Consider the following 20,667-nt stretch of genomic DNA (forward strand, 5'->3'; position numbering starts at 1 on the left):
TGAGCATTTAACAATAGAAAATACTCAAATTATTTACACCTGAGAAGGAGCTTGGAGGCGGAGTCCCACTAATAATCTTCCATGTGAAACACAAGTTGAAAATTAACATCTCAAAAGATTGCTTGTCAGGAAAAATCTGATAGGAAAGTGATCTTTTATAAAAATCAATCAAATATTGTTTTTTTTTTTCTACCGCTATGATGTTTTTTTTTGAGGTTGGGTGTTTTAAGATGACAGAAGTCCACTTTGGTCTTGATCTCCCTCTTAGACTATCTGGTATCTTCACTGTCGAAGCTCAACTAATTCAAAGAGTTAAAGATGGGATAAGAGATAATATTAACTCCTTACAACAGAATCTTATTCTGAAACATCCCTTTAATTGTACTTGCAAATGTTTTCTTGTGCTTTATTTACTTTTTGTGCTCTTTTTTCAGTTGTGCACAAGCCAAGAATTGAGATAGAGTAATGAAAATTTGAATAAAGCGTAGGAAACGAGGTGATGAAGAGATGGGAGATGAGAGGTCGCGATGGTGGGAGAGTGAGGCATCACTTACTCAAACCGACAGGAGTGATTTTTCTCAGTTACGTCAAGAATAACTCATCGCAGCCTCACCAGAATTTGTGTTTTTAAATGCTGTTACTCGTTTCTGCTCGTCCACTCTCAGATTCTCTCAGATCTCTCGACGCCGCACTAAAGGAAGGGGAGGAATGTGAACAGCTGAATGTGGGAATCCAAAGAAACTGTTGAAATTTACAGTAAGAAATCCGAATCTTGCAATCGAGCACCAGCTGGTATTAATAGCATGGCTGTAGGAGTCGAGTGAGAGGAGTGCGGCTTTAGTGCTGCTCTTGTTTACACCAAAACACAACTTTCCCCGAGATAAAGAGAAGATTATACTGCACGTGAGATAAGATAAAGACTCATTCAGGACCTAATCTGGCTCATCCTCTTTAGTGAACCTCTTAAGAAAGGAAAAGTCCACCTCTGGGGAGAGGATGAGTGTGAGAGGAAGCATTTATCACCCACGTTGGCACCCAAATAACTTTTACAGCAGGTCCATGTTTGGTCACTCCAGAAGTGGAGTTTTATGGGTAGCTGGGCGGAGCTGTAAGACAAGATGGCGAGTTGACATCAAACAGCGCAGCTTAAAATTTTTCAAATGTGGATGAGTCAGTGAGCAATGTAGGACAAAAACACCCTTCAGAGACAGTGACTCAGTGTGCCACTCAGAGGCACTATAACATACAAACAAATCTTAAGCTCTTCTTCACTGAGCAGTGCATAGTCCGGTGGTTGTGCAAGGCGGAGCGTCAGTCCTGGGGCAGCTCTAAAGACTCTGTCCGGTCATTAAAGTCGATTTCACTCGAGTTGCTTGAATCTGAGTGAACCGGGTCAGAAGAAGCGGACAGGCAGGGTGAGGATGGGTGAGGATTGGGCGCCTGGTGGTGCAGAACTTGGGTGAGCAGTATCAACTTTCCCTTCTCCTCCTCTTCCTCCTCCTCCTTTTGCTCTTGGTCTCCCTCCTCATTAGCTGCACCTCCTGCATCAGGAGGAGGAGAGTCACTGCTGGCGAGAGGCAGAACGTGGACCGGGCTGGCCCACGCTGACTGCTCCTCATCCGAGTGCTCCCACTGCTCCTGAGTATCCTCCCAGCAGCTGCTCCCCTTCAGGTCCTCCAGGTCGTTCAGAGGGTCTCGAACAAGACTCTCTCGGTCCCGGTTCTCGTACAGCAACGTGGCGGCGCAGATGAAGATGAAGAGCCCCACTCCCATGACCACCGGCCCGGCCAGCTTCATCCTCTCAACGTGGGTGCTCCCACGTCCGCCCACGGCCGGCCTCGGTGCGGCGGAGACGTAGCCCGCCACCGCCACGCTCATCCCCACCAGCACCACCATTGCGCCCAGCATGAGCCACACGCCCGGGGGGGAGCCCAGACGCAGCTTGGTCTGGAGTGCTGCTCCTTTCTTCAGGTGTTTGTGGCAGGCCGGGAGGCAGACGGGTGAGGAGTGGGAGGAGGCAGGGCTGCAGGGTGGACTGGCAGCCGTCATCCTCAGACTAAACACAGAATGGAATAAAATCTTCATGAAACATTGTACCACAAAATTTGGATGCAATTCTCCAGATAAAAACACACTCTCACTTAAAGAAAGACAAAATAATTACTTATATTACACTTATCCCTTGAGTAAAAAGTCAACGAGGTCAAATCAACCACTTGGCAGCATTCAACATGGTGATGGCTGGTGGGTAAAACTGTTTCTCACTGTTGATTTTAGTATTTAGAGATCTGAAATGTCTCCCCAAATAAATGCAGGTGTTCAAGCAGTGCATGTCTGGGGTGTGATGAGTCTTGGAGAATTTTCTTTATGTTGCTGAAGCAGTGAAAACTATCCAGTTCTGTTTGGGAGAGGACATCCAATTATCCGCTAGGCGACCTCAGTGAACCTACGGAGCTCTTTTTTCTTTTTCTTTTGAATGCATCATCTGTTAGCGTTGTGTTATTCTAATATCGATACAATACCAAATAAATACAGCACAAATCTCACCAATACTTTTTATTCAAGCTTCATATGTCTTCAAATTTCTGATAGATGTTTTTGTGGTTTTGCCTTTAATCTTTTGTTTTTGCTCAAACTCAAAACAGAATTTGAACAGTTGATAGGTGTCTACAAAATACGTTATCACATTAATCTGATAAACAGAAGTAGAAAAATAAATCAGATTTTTGTTCATATTGTATAAATGAGAACAAGAAACATGTTTTTAAGGTAGTTGAGAAACTGCAATATCAAACATAAAATAACATTTTAACTAAAGTATTAATCTAATCTTAACACTCTAGCATCAATCCGATACTGATACCAACTAGGTATCGATATTTTGGATCGATCCGCCCACCTTTAGCATCTGTGAATGAGCGCCTGGCGGCTGGAGGGAGACAGTTTACTCTGCATTGCACACAACAGGAAATAGCTGTTTTAATAAGACATGTGGTCGAGTTAATGAGATGCCAACCTCTCTGCAGTTCCTCCCTGTGGAGCAACACAGCCTCCTCAGCCCGAACCCGGACTTCTCTGTTATTGGACCACTCCATCAGCGCTTGTGATTTCACTTCACGATCTCACTGCGGTCTTAAGAAGCGGCTCCGTGGAAGTCCTCTGAACTGAACTCATAATTTAATTTGCCCCCGAGGGGAGATTGGACTCAGAGGGCGGATTGAGACCGGCCGTATTTCAAGTTAGGAGAAGTGTTTTTACGCATGAATCTGTAGCGTTCATCTTAATCCATCTGCGCTGTTGCTCAATACAATAACCCGTTTAATGTGTTGAGGCGGTGTGCATGCAGTCAGTAGGTACTTGCCTTGTTTTGGATGTGAATCTGAAGCAGAAACCGGCTCCTCGGCATTATCAGAATACATAATCCCGAGTTTCGTTATTCCTCCCACTCCTCCACTCTTGATCCGCGGCTAATCCACTCTTTCTCTCATTTCCTCCTAAGATCTGGACGTTTTTGTTTTAGGTGGGTTTTTTTTTTTTTTAACCCTCCTCTCTGCACAGTGTGAGTCAGTGCAATGCGCAACAGCGGAGCCTGAAATGTAGCTTTTATAGTAAATAAGAGGAAAAAAGTGGTGCAGCGCTGCTCTGCCTCTCTGTCTGCGCGCTGTCCGCCTGTGCGCCTCTGCAGCCTGCTTGCTCCTCTGTGTGTGTGGAGAGGAGGGGTCGTGGGAATCTGAGGCTGGTCCAGGCCAGTCCCACGGTGAGCCCACCGTGGGACTATTTATCCTCACCCATCAGCAGTCAGTCGTGTTTTCTGTAGAAGTTACAGAAAGTGCAGCCCCCCTTTTCTGCCCAGCAAAGGAAATGATGCCACTTGATTATAAATTATCATTCATGTACATCTTTGCTGACTGAAAATACACGCAGTCCTAGATTTGAGGGAGGATTTTCTTATAAATTTAGCCACCATTCTATGCCAAGTAAAACATTAAATGCTTCTTATTAGTAGTTGTAGTCCGGAAGTTACCACAACTCTTGAATTTCCCAGAATTTGTCAACTAAAAGTTTCACTTTTTAATTAGTAATTTTTGTGACCTATAGAGATTGAAATGTTGGCCTGTTGTTTTTCCAGTCAGATTGTTGCTACACGCCCACCCAGGAGTGACTTCATGACATTTGCTGGGTTTCCAGATGGAAAACTTTATAACTAATCTGAAAAATTATCTGCACTGCTTGATAACTTGGATCAGTTTGAAATCGACTTGACTTGAAATCTGTTTTGGATTGATTTGACTTTTTTTGTAAAGTGACATGTCTTTAGTGCTACATAAATGAATTGAATTGAATTTATTTGGAAAAAGCTACATTTTTGTCAGATTAAATGCAGGGCTACCATTCCTGATACTAATATTGATACCAACACTTTTTTTATTTAAGTTTGACAAACTTTCTTTTGTATTTTGCATTGAATTATTTTGTTCAAACAGAATTTGGACAAAATGTTATTAAAATACTTTAATAACTTACTAACATGACAAACAGTATCAATAGAAAAACTAAACAGAAAAACAGCTAAGGGCATAAATATTATAATTTAGGAGCAAATCAAAACAAAATCTTTTTTGAGGTAGAGAAGCTAATATACAAAAGTAAAATTTCAAAAGCGAATCTGGAGCTAAAGTACCGATCCAATACCTGAGATTTTGAATCAATCCACTCTCCTTTACTATCAAGGAAAGTTTTCAAGTCTTGTCAAATCTTTACATGCATTTATGTTTGGACTTTGCATTGATTTATTGCAGCTCTGGCTGAAGGTTTCTGGTCGTGACCCTCCGCCCTGGTCTCCAGTCCTGTGGACTCTAACAGGTTTTCTTCCAGTGTTACCCTGTATTTATCTTCATTTCCCATCATCTCTGGTGTGTTCAGGATGAGAGACGGTGTAGGTGGTAAAACAGTTCATCTGTCCAGAGCGCCTCATCTCCACTGTCAGGCCTTCTTTCTTCTTGCCACTCTTCTGGAAAGGCCAGATTTTTGCTGATTCCCTGATTATTGCTCGCATTGTGCAGCTTCTGGATTTACAGGTGTGTCTCCCCGTCTTCCTCAGATGATAGATTGAACATGGCCTCATTAGATATTTCATAATATAACCCTGCTTTAACCTTTGTCTTTAACCTGTCTGCAGAGTTTCTTGGTCTTTCTGATGATGATGATTCTCTAATAAACCTCTGAAGTCTTCACAGGACAGCCAGATTTATGCAGAGATCAACACTAATGATATTTTTTGAAGGTTGTGGCTGTAAACACCTTAAATGTGAAAAGGTGAAAACTGTGTGGACACTTCCACAAGCAAAGAATCTCAAAGTTTGTAGCTGAAGCAGAACTGTGGAGGTTGTGTGGTTCACATGAACTGAATTTAGTTTTATTTGGTTTACCTCAAATTTGGGCCACATGTTGATTCCCCCGCCGCCTCCCCCTTGTGTCTCGGTTTGTCATGTGTCACAGGACCAGATGTTACGCCAGCAAATGCAACACAGGGCAACTTTGTTTGTGAACTTCATGCAGAAAGGTAGTTTAATGAGCTTCATTTCGGTGCATGTGGGCCGGATCTAGCCCACACAGGAATATCGCTGGTTTCAGGTCGATTTGTGCATGTGGGCGACACACGCAGCAGGTCTGGGTTTGAGTTCAATGTGAAACAGAGCAGCAGCACACATTTACTGAAAATTTAGGCCACATTTGACTCTTTCATTCATGTCACAGGACTTTATATTAACTGATTTAAGTTTGAGCGTCCTTCGAAACTCCAAGAAGTCTTATTTTATATTAAAGAAAATTTGATCAAATTTATGCTATGCAACAAATGATCTTACGACTTTTGGTTAAAACACATTTATGAGTAAAAAAAATGTGGGGATATTACATTTACCCCAAGTGCAGTTAGATAAACACGTTAGTGCTAACTCAAAATTGTTTAAAAATTAACTATACTACTTCCTTTTGAAGGACAAGAAGTAAGCTTATGCACTACAGCACTCTCCACACTTACCAACTGTAAAGATGTGAAGAAGCCTTCAGATGAATATTTCATTTCAGCGCCATATTCCCTCCCTGAAAACTTCAAAAAAATCAGAATTTTCATTTGAAAACATGTTGTAAGGGAAAAATCCCTGGTTTACTTATGTGTAAAATCATCAGTGACAGTTACCGGCACCCGCAATGATGCAACAGAATATTGTTTGTAATTACAAAGTTGATCTGAATGTCTAAGAAATTTTGAACGTGATGTGACACGTTTCTCTCTGCTCCACTCTTCAAAATGGATTGCAGAAAGGCAGATGTGTGTTTGTCTTCATAACTTGGTTCTCTCTAGGACTGCATGATGCAGCAAGACGTGTAATTTAAATACTTCTGTTAATTATTGTGGTACTAATTATGGTCAGCACACATCACAACTCCCCTTCCATTTCCTGCAAACTCTTGCATACTGTTGGCATGCAGGGGGAGATGCATTGCCTTTGAAACATGATACACCACCAATTACTGCCACCAGTGTAGTAGCAATATTGCAAAACTAATATTGCAATGACAATTATAATTTAATTCAATATACTGTGCAGCTCTCCCGCTTAGCTAAACTTGTCCATATCTACAGTCTGAGCAATAATTACGTTTGTGACTAATGAGGCTAGATGAGAATCTTTGCTTATGTTGTCACCGCCGAGTTTCTGGTGGACGTTTATTACAAAAATAACTCACTTTTAAATCACTGCAGTAATGAACTTGTTTACTAAGTACAATATTTATACTCAATTGACATAAACACTGACTGCTTGGGAGAGATGCCACTAAAAAACCTTTCCTGACTAAGATTGAGTCAAACACTCCAGATTAGTTTGACTTGAGGCAAAGGATGAATATCTATATCTATAGGTATAGATATAAACAGATTTTTTAAATATATATATTCATCTGGTAAGCACGGTGGAGGTTCTTCAATGCTGTGGGTCTGTTTCTCTTCCAAAGGTCTTGAAGTGGCTGTTGAAGTACCGCAACATTTTGGAAAAAACTTTGATGGCTTCAGCTGAAATGTAGGATTATTATCAAGTCCAAATCTATTTTCTTCCATGGACATCCCCGTCCGATTTAAATACTGTGAGAAAACTTATGTTGGGAGAACAGAGAGAGCGCAAGAAAGAATCCCAAGACTTTGGATTCTCTAGAGCAGGAGTGTCTAAAGAGTGGCTCAGGGGCCATTTGTGGTCCTTGAAATGATTTTGTTCAACTCCTGACCGCAAGTCAAGAATGTTAAAGAATTTGGCCGTCAAAATAGAAAACAATTTATGCCCCCAGAAGTGTGGAACTGCTGTTTTTCTTTTAAAAAGTCAACAGCCTTTTGTATGTTTTGGATCTTCAATGATTTACAGATTTCATAAAAGTTTATATTGTTGAGTAGGTAAGACTAAAAAGAAAATAAATCCCAATAACCTAATGTTTAAATTTTTTTCATTTAGTGAACTTTATGGCCTGCCAGTAATTACAATTTTCCAGTTTTCGCTCTTGGAGCAAAAGGTTTGGACACCACTGCTCTAGAGAAACGAAAGGTCAAACCTTGTGAAGTGTTAAAGGATACTAGGTGTACTAATGTTATTAGAATATTACTATCTAATACACAAAAATTTGTTAACACTGATATCACCTCCTAACAGGGGGCGGCATTAGTTTAACCAACAGAGGTGCCCATAATTGTTCTAACGGCGGTTTTGTTAGAACAAATCATTTAGTCCTATGGGATTTTTTTCCCCACACCAATGAATAAATATATAAGGTGCAGAGGGCACTACAAGTTACTTCACCACTTCCACATTTATACAAACACAAAAAAACCCCATATAAAATTAAAAACTAGTTTGACTTTTGCTGAAGTCAGAAATCAGATTGTCTTCTGACGAAGCGTTCAGAACGCTGTGGTTGATTAGCCAAACATGGCCGACGTGTAAACAACAGAGACGTGGAGCGCAGCTTCAGATGATCAGTGAGTTTGTGTGCGACAAGGCGGGGGTTAAAATGAGGACAGCAGACAGTGTGCATCTCATTTATTGTCTCCCATTCACACGTTCCATCAGAGGAGGCAGAGCAGCGTACCATTATCCCATAATTTACAAAACATAAATTAAAGCTGTTTGCATATGAACCGTTACTGATGTACACATCCAATCCGCTGTGGCATATTTACAAAGGAATCTCCCCTTGCCTTTAAAATTGCTTGTTTAGTCAGTTCACGGTCTTCACGTCCTTCTTGCCTGTACAGAAAGATCATTAGTCTTTGCATAACAAAGCAGGACTAAACTCTGGTAGAAGAAAGAGAGAGGCTTCTTCCTTTAGCTCTACTTACACTCAAAAGTCAGAGCTTATTCGAACCAGGAAAAGGTGGATATCAAAACAACTTTAAGTTGTTTAACATTCATATTCATGTATTTTCTACGAAAAGACAAACAAAAACAGCTGATTCAGCATCTACAGAGACGGGAAAGGTTCCTTGATTTACCGAGCCAGCCGTCGCAACTCGGCTCAGAACGATCCGCAGACCAGAAACGCAACATACACAGAACAGTGGGAAGTTGCATCTCCGTTTCTCAAATACACGTAATCATCTCTGCACACAAACAAGGACGCCGTTTCAAGCATTCTTATTGAATCGAACCTCCTGCCAACTCCAAATGACCAAAACACTGATGCTCTTTGAGCCTGCTGAGCAGTCATCTCTCTCTAATTTATAGGAGAAAAGCCGAAGTGCCTCTGCTCCTCTGGGTTTCACATTTTAAAAATCTTCTCGCCGTTTTCCGATTGTATTTTGCAGCTTCTCAAAACGAAACAAACAAAGGATTTATAATAATAATACTTGTTCTACCTGCTTGGAGCCACAGCACCTTTTCTTAACAAACAAGAATCCAACATCTGGGACAATAAATCCAATCTGTAAACTGTACAATGTTAAGAAGCCTTAGAGGCGCCTGCATGTTTTCAAGATTCTGTAAACAAAACAACTCGGGTTAATAAATCTTCATGGTGCCTTAAAATGCTCTCCCAAGCTGACCGTCGTAGAGAAAGAGGGGCGAGACGCTACACCTTCCAGACAAAGGCTTTCTCTTCTCTTCCCTCTCGTCGCTGCACCACTGCAGGGAAACTAATTGGCCTTGTTCTAGTTGATTTTCTTCTCTTCTATTTAACAAAAGGTCCGATGCGAGACTTGAGTCGAGACCGGCGTGGAGGGAGAGATTCCCCCTGCAGTCGGGTCTCACTCTTCGTCAGCGTTCTTCAGCATGAGGATGGAGTTGTAGATCTTCAAAGCCGGTCCCAGCTTGATGGACAGGATCTTAACGATGTCTGCCTGGGTGAGAAGCAGGAAGGCCTCACCATCTATTTGCTAGAAAGAGAACAAAAAATTTGCTTTTGTTATCTTTTTCCAACTTCAGTAATTGTATATTTTAAATCAGCTTGAATGAAGGCTTGTGTTCAGATGTATAAACATGTAAACCTGAATTTGCAAATATTGATGTGGACAAGAATGCAAATCTTAAAGGGAACCTATTGTGAAAAAAAAAAATCACATTTTGTATAAAGTTCATCTTATTAGCAAGAGATATTAATTAAATGTTTTTAATTCTAGTTAAAATGCTTGAAACTGCATAAATTAGCAACAGCATGCAAACTAACAAAGAACCCCAAACACCAGATGACACATCTTTGCCAGTAATAATTAAATATTAAACAAACTGAGTCAACACAATAAATTATTGCTGCAGAGTTGCTGTATTAGAGTCCTTGTCCCAATCTGCTTCATAAAAACTAACCTGGAAGCCACTTCCTTTTTGTGTGAGCAGAAAAACAGAAGGCTCTCACTGGACTGACCTCCCATGTTAATTTAATTATCCTCATTTAAGTATCATTTGTTTAAATCAACAGTAACAGTTTAGTCAGTTCGATTTTGAAGTGTGCAGAAAGAGAGATTACGTCTACATTTCATTTTATTTCATTAAGCTGCTTGACTTTAAAAAGTGGAATATATTGGTTGTTATCAGTAATGACCAGGAGTTAGTTGAACCTCTAATCGTAGGAAACAAAGGGAAGTGCTCACCTCTGTTTTAAAAGTAGCAGCATGCTCTTTACATCCTGGGAGTCCTTTGACAAAACCGGCCACCTAGTGGACAAAGACACCAAGACAAAAATCATCTTGACCAGCGCAGACTGCGACTCGTTCTGTAAAAATACATCGATCACAGTTCTGAGCCTGATCGCCAAGCTCTGCTTTTTGTGAAGCTCGACATTCTGACTTTAGCTTGGTTTGGTTACATTTCTCTTTAAGAAATATGATATAAGACGACAGAAGAAGAACATTCACAATAGATTCCTTGCTGCCATGAGCTGTCATCAATTATTTATCCTAAGTGTAAGGGCAACATCACGCAGCATGTGTGAGAGAACAGTAGCTGTGAAACAGGATTTTAATGAAAAGGACAAACAAAGTCGACATTTTATTAGCAATTAGCCTGGTTAGCAAGGCTTGGATTATAAATCAGCGCTCTGGGTGAGTCCTGGAACCATTAGATGTCCTCAGCATACAAAAACGTACTACGGCGTCCTGCTAATTACTTGATTCAGAGACGCATCTAAAAGTTGAAGGACATCGGCCCAGAGAATTTAGAAATGTATTTTAACTTTGAGATGCTGAAAAAGCTGCTAACGCTTTCAAATCCACCATGTTCAATAAGAAACAGAGGTTACAAGCTCTAAAGAATAAAATTAAGCAACATTGTAGCCTTCCCGTTATATAAAACTACTGTATAAAAGCTGATACAGCTTGGGATGTTTCAAATGTCTTCTTGCATCTCTGATATCGTAAGTTATTACAAATTCAAACACCTCAGTTGGTAACCTTCCAGGCAGAGAAGGTGATCAGAAAAGCTTTTTCTTGAGTATCCATTCACTGTTGCCGTTCATCTGAACAGCCGGTTGTGTTCATGTTGGATCAGTGAATGAGGAGCATGTCTGTTTTTAATGTGTTAAACAGTGTGTAGGCATGTCTGACCTCCTCAGCGCTCCAAGTGGCCACTCTCTTGGCAGTCAGTCCCAGGACCTCGGGCAGCAGCTGGCAGTGTTTGTCCCAGCAAAGAGCCACTCTGTGCGGGGGGGAGGCGGAGATGCCGGGGGGGAACACTGACTCGTGTAGTGCTTGCTGGAGTGAGATGGTTTCTGGGGACGCTGCAGACGGAGAACAAAGGAGCAGTCAGTGGGATGCAGCACCGAGGTGCCTGCTTTATAGTATAGAGCTCCCCCACTTACATTTCCCATCACTAATCTCATCCTTGACATAGTGCATTTTTAGATACTTGGGCAGTGGAGCCATTCTGAAAAAAACAACAAAAACAAAAAACCCCATAAAAGTTTAGATGATAGTTTTGGCCGGAAAGCGTCGCGCTGATGAGTCCCACCTTTTAGGCCTCGTTCCATTGTGGCTTTGCTCGTTGGCTCCACCTAGTGGCTCTGACTGGTTGTTGCATTCTGAATGCTCCGCTTCCACAGGCGCTGGTTTCCTAGCAACAGATACTATAGTTCAGATACAAATCCTTTCAAATACTCCTATAAACTATAAATACCTAATTGAAAACACAATATGAGTGTAGAGGTGAACAAGCAAAAAACATACATATATATTTTCTAGAAATAAGTTTAAATCTATTCAAGCCTCCAACCTTTTACCACCGCTGTGATTTTGATGAGTTTTTAAGTGAATTGCTTTTGATTCTTGTGAAAATATTGTTTTCAGGAGCAGACCTGCTCTGAGGATCCAGGAGCGGCTCGCTCTGTGCCGGAGCCACTGTGGTCTGGGTTGGATTGTTCGAGTGCGGGTCGGGACGTCGCCCCCGTGCCGGAGGCCCGCTGAGGACGAGAGGTCGCTCTCCACCGAGACGATCTGGCAACAAGCCCTCCTTGTTCAGGTTCACCTCAGAGTAAGGGCAGCTCACCTGGCTGCACACAGGAGGAAGAGCTAAACGTTTTATACGGGCAGAAAACAGCCATTTGGATGTATTTTACATTTCTGGCAACAAACATCCTGCAACAAATAGGAGGTGGAGGCTGCCATTATCACTTTGATTCTCACAAACACAGAGAGCAGCAACACATTTAGATCGCGAGCCACCCACACAAATATTATTGACATCTGAGAACAAAGTCTCCTGTCCTCTTTTTACACCATTACTAAATATGATGAAAGCAGGAGGGTATTTTTCGGGTTTACAGGGGAGCGGCAGTTCAGTTTAACAAAACATAGAGCAATTGAAACAAAGAACATATATTTCCTGCAGTAAGGCAGGAGGGAGTGGATAAATTACTGTAAACAGAGCTCCTGCATGCTTTTCCAAGCCAAATGTTCATACTTTTGCAGACTGGCTAGAAGAAGCTAAACCTAAACATGAGCAACTAACGTGTAGTGTGTCCCATAGCGAGGTCCCCTTATGTGTCCGACCCCGTTGCATCCTGGGGTGGGACAGCCTTGTCCCGGGGCAGGCAATAAATCACTTGTGCCTGAAATAAACAAACACAAGGCAGCATTAACGCAATGCTGTGGGGATTTCTGCAAACTCATTTATTGAAGTTTAGCATGAAAAGGCAGGCTGAGTTAAAGCATGTCTTACTGTTGGGGTGCTGTAATGGGTGTCCAGTTTTCTGACACCATCCGACTGGGTGCAGATCTGGGCAATCTGTCTCAACCCAGTAGTCGTAATCCATATTCCAGCCATCAAAGTGGATCTACATGAGAGGAGGAAGGAGAATAAATATGAATTGTGTAAGAAAAGCAGAAAGGGAGTTTGAAAAATGCCTCTGGAGACATTTCATACCTTCAGTCGGTGGTCCTCTGTGTCCGCTATGGTAGCTACACGGATGAGCATGGGATTCCTCTTATCAACGGCTTCCACTTTCATCCCAACCTGGAAGCCATGAGGAGGTCGCTGCAAAGATAAAATGGGTTCAAAACCGTAAAAAATTAAGATGAAGAACAAAATAGAGAAAACTGGACATTTTCTGGACATTAGTGAAACAGTCAGCTTTGTTTTCAACTCAAGACATAAAGATTATTTTAGCGGCACAGAAACCACAACATGCATCTCCAGCAGAGAGTAATAAAAATGCAACAGTGACCATAAGTTAAATCCTTATTGGTGTTTTGTGTCTGCAGAGACCAGATATGAAGCTACAAAAATATTTTAGGGAGGCAGCATTGCCTCTTTGGTCTAAGAGACAAAACAAAAATACAGTAAATATGAGTGAACCAGTCGCACCGGTTTGAAAGCTCTTGCAGGAGCAGCTTGTGCTCCCGCTTCCTCCATGTACTTTTCCCATGAGAAATTCTTGGGATCTTTATGTTCTAAGAAGAAGAAACTTTGAATTATTGGTGGAATTTCTCACTTTTAATACCTTGTTAAAAAAAACAAAAAAACACACCTTACAGGACACCAAAGATTACAAATTATTTACACAGTGCATTTATGAATGAGCAACATGCATAATTCAATTTAGTTACAGACTCTATCATTTTGTTGCCATTTATCTGTGATAACAGTAAGATATTAGTAATGTTTGTTGTATGAAAACTAGCCAGAAGCGTCTTACCGGGTGGAGTTATTAGAGTCAACTGAGCTTCTTCACAGAAACCAACAGGGTGTATGTACGGACTGCTGGCATCACACCTTACATAGTAAAAACAAGCAGTATAGTAACATACATATGATTTTACAAACAGATATTTAAAAACCAAAAGATTTGGACGTTTATGCATGTTTATCCACATAATCCCACAATAGAGGTAGAAAATAGTGAGGGGGATACAGAAAGCGTCAGCGTGCAGAGAGGGAAATAACCCTGGGTAATAAACTTCCTACCAATAATCGTGTGTGTCATCCAGGCTGTCAAAATGAATCAGAAGGCGGTTGTCGACAACAGCAGCGATTGTTGCAACACAGATCTGCGAGGGGTTCTTCCTGTCGGCTGCCTCCAGTTTCATCCCAGCTCTAAATCCAGATGGAGTCACAGACTACAACCAGAACAACAACGAGGATTAAATGAATTACAACACAGTCAGGGTGAATCAGATTATGTAGTGGTGCATCGTTTGTGTAGGACTCACTGTGTTGAGGCTCTTAAAAAGATGTTTCGGAGCCAGTTGGCCTCTGCAGTTTTTCACATACGTACTCCAGTTAAACTCTCCTTCTTTACAGCCTACAGTGACGTAGACAAATCCATGCAGTTGATTTTTAGAAAAGATTGTCTCCAATCTCATGTAAAATAAATAATCATGTTTGGGATTACCTTTAGGCAGTAATAACTTGTGTCCATTCTTCTCACACCACCCGGCTGGTTTCAGATCCCACGAGTCAGCATTAGCCCAGAAGTCGTAGCATTCAGGGTAACCATCGAAGTGGAGTCTGACTCTGTAACCTTGGATCTGTAACACAACATGAAAACAGTCTGTGAGGATGAAATTTCTGATTTCTGAAAAAGAAAGACAAGATATTATCTGTATTCTGACCTCTGCAACAGTGAGCACACAAAAGAGAGACGGGTGAGATGGATCAAGCCCTTCGAGCTTCATTCCAACCTTAAAACTGTTCCTGCTTTGAGGAAACGATTGGTGCTGCAAGGCAAATACACAACGCCATTAGACTGGATAAATAAGACACCACATTAAAACAAAAAAAATTTAAATAAAGTGATGGTAAAATCACAGTTTGTACCTCTTTGAAAAGTTTCACAGGTGCAGCAATAGTTCGCCCCTCCTCCAGGTAAGCAGGCCAGCTCCATGCCCGCTTCTTATTGGGCGTGGCAGGCACTGACATTAAAACAAACACAAATATGACATATAACTGATGTTTGACTGGGTTCCTAAACATTTGTCATGTCAGAGTGGTTCATTTTTGATGTATGAAGAGTTCTCAGTCTGTTTTAGCACATTTTAAAAGTTGAAAACGGAAAACCTGATGATGAATTATAGCATTTAGAAATAAAAAAAATATAACCTGAGAAAAACACACATGGATGGATGTATAAAATTTTAAAGAATTTGTACTGAAGTCTGGAAAGAAACATTTTATTTTTTTCATACGTATTCATGGATGGATAAAAGTTATAGAAAAGATGGGAAATGTTGGTCTCATTTTTCCCTTTAGAGTTACTAAGATTATATACAAGTGTAAATCTCCCTACATTTTCATTATTCTCATTGACTTTTAGTATTTGTTCAAGGTTTAGTTTAAATTATTTTTGTTACTCTCATTTATTTGTGTAACTTTATTTATTTCTTCACCTTTCCTTATTATCAACAGTATAACCTACCAAGTTTGGCCATTTTTGCTCCCCTCCTGCCTTTGGTAGACTTAGCCTTTTCCTATCAAAAAAGTAAAGTAAAACAACTTCTATAAAAACATAGATAACCAATAATTGACTAAATTTCAAGGTGATGTTCACGGTGTTGTCCTCACCTCTGGTTCTTCTTGATTGTCATCCTCTTCATCACCAGAATCCATGTAGATCTTCCTCTTTTTCCGAACACGTTTCCCCAGTCGCTCACCCTCCACTGCCTGACTGTCACGGGCTTCTGCTGGAGAAGATCTGCAAAAAATAAAAAATAAGAAAGCTCACATCAAACAATACCAGAAGGCAGCACTGAGAAAATATTGCATATATTTATTTTTACCTGCCGCTTGAAGGCTGAACACAAGAGCTACAGTATTTTCCCTCTATAAGGGCGTTCCTAGAAACGGGTCCACCACAGGACCGACACCTTAACAGCTCCCCGTTTGGACCCGGATCTGTACCAGAAGCAGCTTTAACCCTGGGGCCAACCTCCATGCCAGGGTCCCCCTCTGAAAACAAAAGCACAGCCCCAGAAGCTCAAACACTTGTAATATAAGAGGGTCTAAACTGAAAGATTTATGTTACTGAATAGAAGGGGATTCTGAAGAGTTAAATAATTCACATTCTTTACAATGTCAGTGATTAACGGAGACCGTCGTACCTTTAGCTTGAGATGAGACCGGTTTGCTCCGATTGACCAGAGCTGTGGCCGTGCTGGCCTGTGACTGGACTTCGGGTGGAGGGGTGGGAGTGTGAGACGGCACTGGGTTCAAGGTCTCACGATTAGCCTCTGCCTCCTGCCCTTTGACCTCTACGTCTGTGACAATCTCAAGGGTACCAAACTCTGTCATGCGGAACTGAAACGAGGAGAGAAATAAGCAGATATACCAATCAGGACTTGCATCCATGCTCCAGATTCTTTTATCTCCTGTTCAGATCCTGGGAAAACCAGATAATTATGTAAAGCAAAATTATTTCTCTACATTTAAACTAAGATTTACAATAAAGTATTCATAACCCTTAAACATTTTTGCTTTCTGTTAAAACTACAAACTGCTATGTATTTTATTTTTGATATTATGTGATAAACATGCACACAGCAGTGAAGTGGAAAGAAAACAAAGAATAGAATAGTAACACACACATTTAGACCCCTTTTATTCTAGTTGCCCTAAATTGGATCCAGTGCAGCCAGTCACCTCCAGGCGCCAACTGATTAAAAAATACTGATGACCTGTGTGTAAATGAATGCCAGTATAAATCCAGCTCTTCTTTTTCTCAAATGTTTGTTAGAAAACATTAGTAAAAAAAAAAAAACAGCATTCTGTAGACCTAAAAACACAGCTAACGGGTCAGGGAAATATTGAGACGTTTAAAGCAGGGTTAATTTATTAAAGAATGTCTTAATCTTTGAACATCCCAAGAAAAGACTGCAATAGACTTGGAACTGGGATGGAGGTTCACTTTCCAATAGGGAAACAACTCCACACATACAGCCAAAACCACAGAGCATTACTTTAAAGCATATTTTGTGTTAGAAAGACCCAATCAAAGTCCAGACATAAATGCAGTAGAGAATCTGAGGTAAGATTTATAATAGCACATTCACTGTTGTTCCCCATCCAGTCTGACCGAGCTTGTGCAATTTTGCAAAGAAGAATGAGGAAAGCTTTTAGGTTTTACATGCACAAAGCTGGCAGAAAAATACTCCAAAAAGGCTTGCAGTCGTTACTACAGCAAAGGCATGATAGGTTTTAGTGCTGAATAGAAAAGCATGCCACACTTTACAGATTTTCCCTTTCATTCACAATTATCCACTATTTTGTGTTGGTCTATTAAAAAAGATACCAATGTAATCCTTTAACCTTAGTGGTTACAAAATCTGAAACAGAGGAGCGATTACTTTTGAACGGCACTATATTTGATTAAAAGCAAGACCAAAGGAAAACGTGTACCCTGATATCACTGCCTGGAAGTGTAGCAATACCATCCTTCCAGTCCAGAGCTCCCATCATGTCAAACTCAGCTCCCTGGGAGGGTCCATCACTGGGTGGAGTGTCAGTCATTCCCACTCCTCTGATATGACCTACCTGGAAAGCCATAATATCCACAGAAGAGCAAACACTTGAATCCTATAGCTATGAGCAGTCTGTACATTTATTTAAACTATCGATGTTTTTTTTTTTTTATTTGCAGTGAGGTGGTCGGTGTTATGTTTTTGTCTTCTCAAATACCAAAACGCAGATTCAACCTGCGCTTGTAAACAGTGATACCCAACATCACCACTAGATGGCGAGTGCGTGCAGGCTTGCAATGGTACACCATGCACTTCTGTTTCAGACAAAACACTCAATAATAATATTGTTTTGCCGGTCAACTAACGGGCAAATAAACAAACAAACGACCTCATTAGGATAAACGTTTGTTAATACCATTGACAAACAAGAGAAAATACGTCTCAACTTGGAGTTAATCACAAAAGTTCGTCTTTTCCTTGTTTTAACGGTATCTCTTAAAAACCAGAGTTTGTCTGGTTGCAAGCAAGCGAAATGGCAATTTGTTCATCGATTTCACAAAGAACACTATTTTCTGCACTGACTGTCCAAACTTAAAAGCGTTTAAAAACGTATGTTATTACGATTAAACGTTTTAGTCCTGACGCATGTTCAACACTGAATTAATGTCCTATTTTCTGTTTGCAACGCCGTCACAACCATGTGCAAAGTAAACAACAGTGAGGGTTAATGTGTCCTGTTTGAGTTTGACGTTGCAATTGATGCATCAGTTTTATACCAGCTATAAATAAAGTGTATGTAAGAGCGCCCATGATTAGCATTCGCCCTATACAAAATGGCGGAGCATAGGAAGAGGCCACCAACATGTTTAAACTATGTTAATTACTCAAGTTGCCCATTTAAACTAATCATGCGAGGTCCCTTCGCGTCAAACAAAAGCTAAGGCTGGCTATGTAATTTCCTGACCGAGTGTTTTCATTGAGTCTGCCCGTTTTTCTTCACTTTCTCCTTGTCACGGAATGTCAGCCCAGGTTGCTACGGTAGCTAGCTGAAGCTAACCGTCAGCTAGCGCCGGTGTTGTGCCGTAGAAAGCACCCCTGCCGTCAAAACAGACCCCAGTTTTAAGACGCACATTTGCACCAATAAATCAGATGGAAGTGACTGGGAAATGTTTTCTCACCTCGCCACCACTATATTCATTTGATTGTATTTGTGAAAATAAATGCCCTAAAATGCGGTTCTAAACGGTGGATGCGTTTGACGGCTGGGGCGCTTTTTTCGGCACAACACCGCTCCGTAGAAATGAACGGACGACTGCTAAACAGCTAGCCGTAGCATTGTGACTGGATGCAGCCAGATAAGGACAATCTGTAATAAATAAGTTTCCCGGTTAATAACTATCTGAAAATGCCGATATTTCAAGGGATATCACAAAAGCATAAACAATAAAACTACGCTGCTGTTATGAGATTTGACAATGTTGCCCGATTAATTTCTTCAATAGAAACTTAAAAAAAACGATTTATTCACGCCGTTTTAAATCAAAGTGGAAATAACGCGAACAAACACCAACTAGTCAATCTTAGATCGGGTTTTAAATTTTTTGCTCACGTTAACAGAGATTAAAAAAAAAAAGAATTAACGGTCGTTTTGTTTAGAAAAATTGTGGAACTCACCTCGTTTCTGTTTTAACTCTTATTTAGAGCTGGATAAGACCGATGCGCATGCGCGTGAGATGCGGCTGCCTGACAAGTTTGGGTCTCGGGAAAAGTTCAGCTCGCTGTCGGTAGGCCTGCCGTTTGCTCGCAGCACGCCCCAAAACTCGGTTCGGGACTGATTTAAAGGACACTAGAAGCCTTAGTGGGGCTCGAACTTCCCCGTTGCTCTCGAACAGGCGATTAAAGTATATCCCTCTCTCCTCCTTCCCCCACTGTCAGAAGTAGGAGTGTGGGTATCCACGGAGCGCAGACAGGGGCTGCAGCGGCTCCATTATAACCGTTGGAGAGCGTTTGGTTCCTGCACGGTGAAAACGTCCGTTTGCATCTCTGCTTTCAACACTCCACCTCCGTTAAACGGCATATTTATACGAGTGTGGTCCCCGGCATACGGAAACACGTTGTCACCCCAGCGTGCTAACACACAACAGTCTGACGTGAAGTGGTGTTTCTTGCCTTAACAGATTGAATAGATTGTAACACAAGAGTCCAGACTGGCTTTAGCCGAACAGTGTTGCTGGCAGCAGTTTGCGTCACAACAACAAAACGAAGCCATGGTGTTAAAAAAAACAAAAAACAACCGAGTTTAACCACGCATATTGTACGAATTAATGCGCAATACGTTTTGTGGTTGTAATGTGTTTTTATTTGTGGTTTAATGCACCGCGTGTCGTCTTATTTTGAGGCAAGAGACTGGAGACGTGGATTCATGGATTCAAAACTGTTAATGCTTCTGACATACTTAAACTGTATGGATTAACAAAAGTCCTCCGTACGCGAATATTAAATTATAGTGGTTTATGGTCAAGTCTTGCCCAATTCACCACGCCATACTGACGTTACGTTGCTCCCTGCTTCCCCGTTTCATAACCACGTTCTGAAATCATTTATTTATTTATTTATTTATTTATTTATTTATTTATTTATTTATTTATTTATTTATTTATTTATTTTTACCTCTTTGTCATTCCGCACCTTTGCGGTGTTAGAATGTGCACCAGTTTCATCCCTGAAGACATTAAGTAATAAAATATAATTTACTGATTGCCTGCTGGACTCCTGTGAATATTTAATAATATCTTCCAACAGGAGATCGCCCGGAGTGGAGCAGTTTTAAGGCTGGGGTGTTAATCTCAAGTTAGCAGGCCCTAATTTAGATCAACAAAAAAATTGTTATATAATCCCCATACAAAGTTATCAGTAAATCCTATTTAATATTTTATTTTTTATGACTCATGTATTTCTTGAAAATAAATACACTTCCCCAACTTCAAAAGTGGATTCTTTACTGACTAAAAAATTACGAATAGGACAGTGTGACATGTCAACAAGTGGGTGCAAACTGAGGAGGAAGTGAATTCACCTGGAGGAAGGTTCAGCAAACGGATTTTAATCAAAACGTAGGGTACGAAACGACCAAACAACCCCACGAAAGTTACGAAGTGGCGTTACCAAAGATGGCGGCAGGGGAATAATGGACAGCAGTAGAAATGTTCTCTCCCACCACCGCCACCCATGGTTAGACAGTA

General features: G+C 41.0%; 2 protein-coding genes across 3 annotated transcripts; both read right to left on the reverse strand.

Annotated features, from left to right (window-relative positions):
- Positions 1 to 153: 153 nt before the first annotated feature.
- LOC116716925 (uncharacterized) lies at positions 154 to 3,834 on the reverse strand. The gene is made up of 2 exons (XM_032557911.1): positions 3,362 to 3,834; positions 154 to 2,056 (listed from the first exon to the last, which is right to left on the reverse strand). Exon 2 carries the CDS (start codon positions 2,047 to 2,049, stop codon positions 1,312 to 1,314), a length of 738 nt encoding a protein of 245 aa, XP_032413802.1. The 5' UTR covers positions 2,050 to 2,056; positions 3,362 to 3,834; the 3' UTR covers positions 154 to 1,311.
- A 4,241-nt stretch (positions 3,835 to 8,075) lies between these two features.
- l3mbtl1b (L3MBTL histone methyl-lysine binding protein 1b) lies at positions 8,076 to 19,838 on the reverse strand. 2 transcript variants are annotated; one of them, XM_032557909.1, is made up of 22 exons: positions 19,100 to 19,838; positions 17,364 to 17,498; positions 16,070 to 16,265; positions 15,749 to 15,917; positions 15,534 to 15,663; positions 15,388 to 15,439; positions 14,790 to 14,884; positions 14,585 to 14,689; positions 14,365 to 14,500; positions 14,183 to 14,274; positions 13,938 to 14,089; positions 13,669 to 13,745; positions 13,338 to 13,423; positions 12,897 to 13,007; positions 12,693 to 12,807; positions 12,483 to 12,582; positions 11,830 to 12,024; positions 11,487 to 11,588; positions 11,338 to 11,402; positions 11,084 to 11,256; positions 10,133 to 10,195; positions 8,076 to 9,421 (listed from the first exon to the last, which is right to left on the reverse strand). In XM_032557909.1, the coding sequence occupies exons 2-22, from the start codon at positions 17,472 to 17,474 to the stop codon at positions 9,293 to 9,295; spliced, it is 2,454 nt and encodes an 817-aa protein (XP_032413800.1). In that variant the 5' UTR covers positions 17,475 to 17,498; positions 19,100 to 19,838; the 3' UTR covers positions 8,076 to 9,292. The 2 variants fall into 2 exon arrangements, with proteins under 2 accessions (XP_032413800.1, XP_032413801.1); XM_032557910.1 differs by lacking the exon at positions 19,100 to 19,838 and adding an exon at positions 18,390 to 18,693.
- Between the last annotated feature and the right edge of the window lie 829 nt (positions 19,839 to 20,667).

This window comes from Xiphophorus hellerii, chromosome 3, assembly GCF_003331165.1.
Source record: "Xiphophorus hellerii strain 12219 chromosome 3, Xiphophorus_hellerii-4.1, whole genome shotgun sequence".
In the NCBI taxonomy this organism is placed as follows: domain Eukaryota; kingdom Metazoa; phylum Chordata; class Actinopteri; order Cyprinodontiformes; family Poeciliidae; genus Xiphophorus; species Xiphophorus hellerii.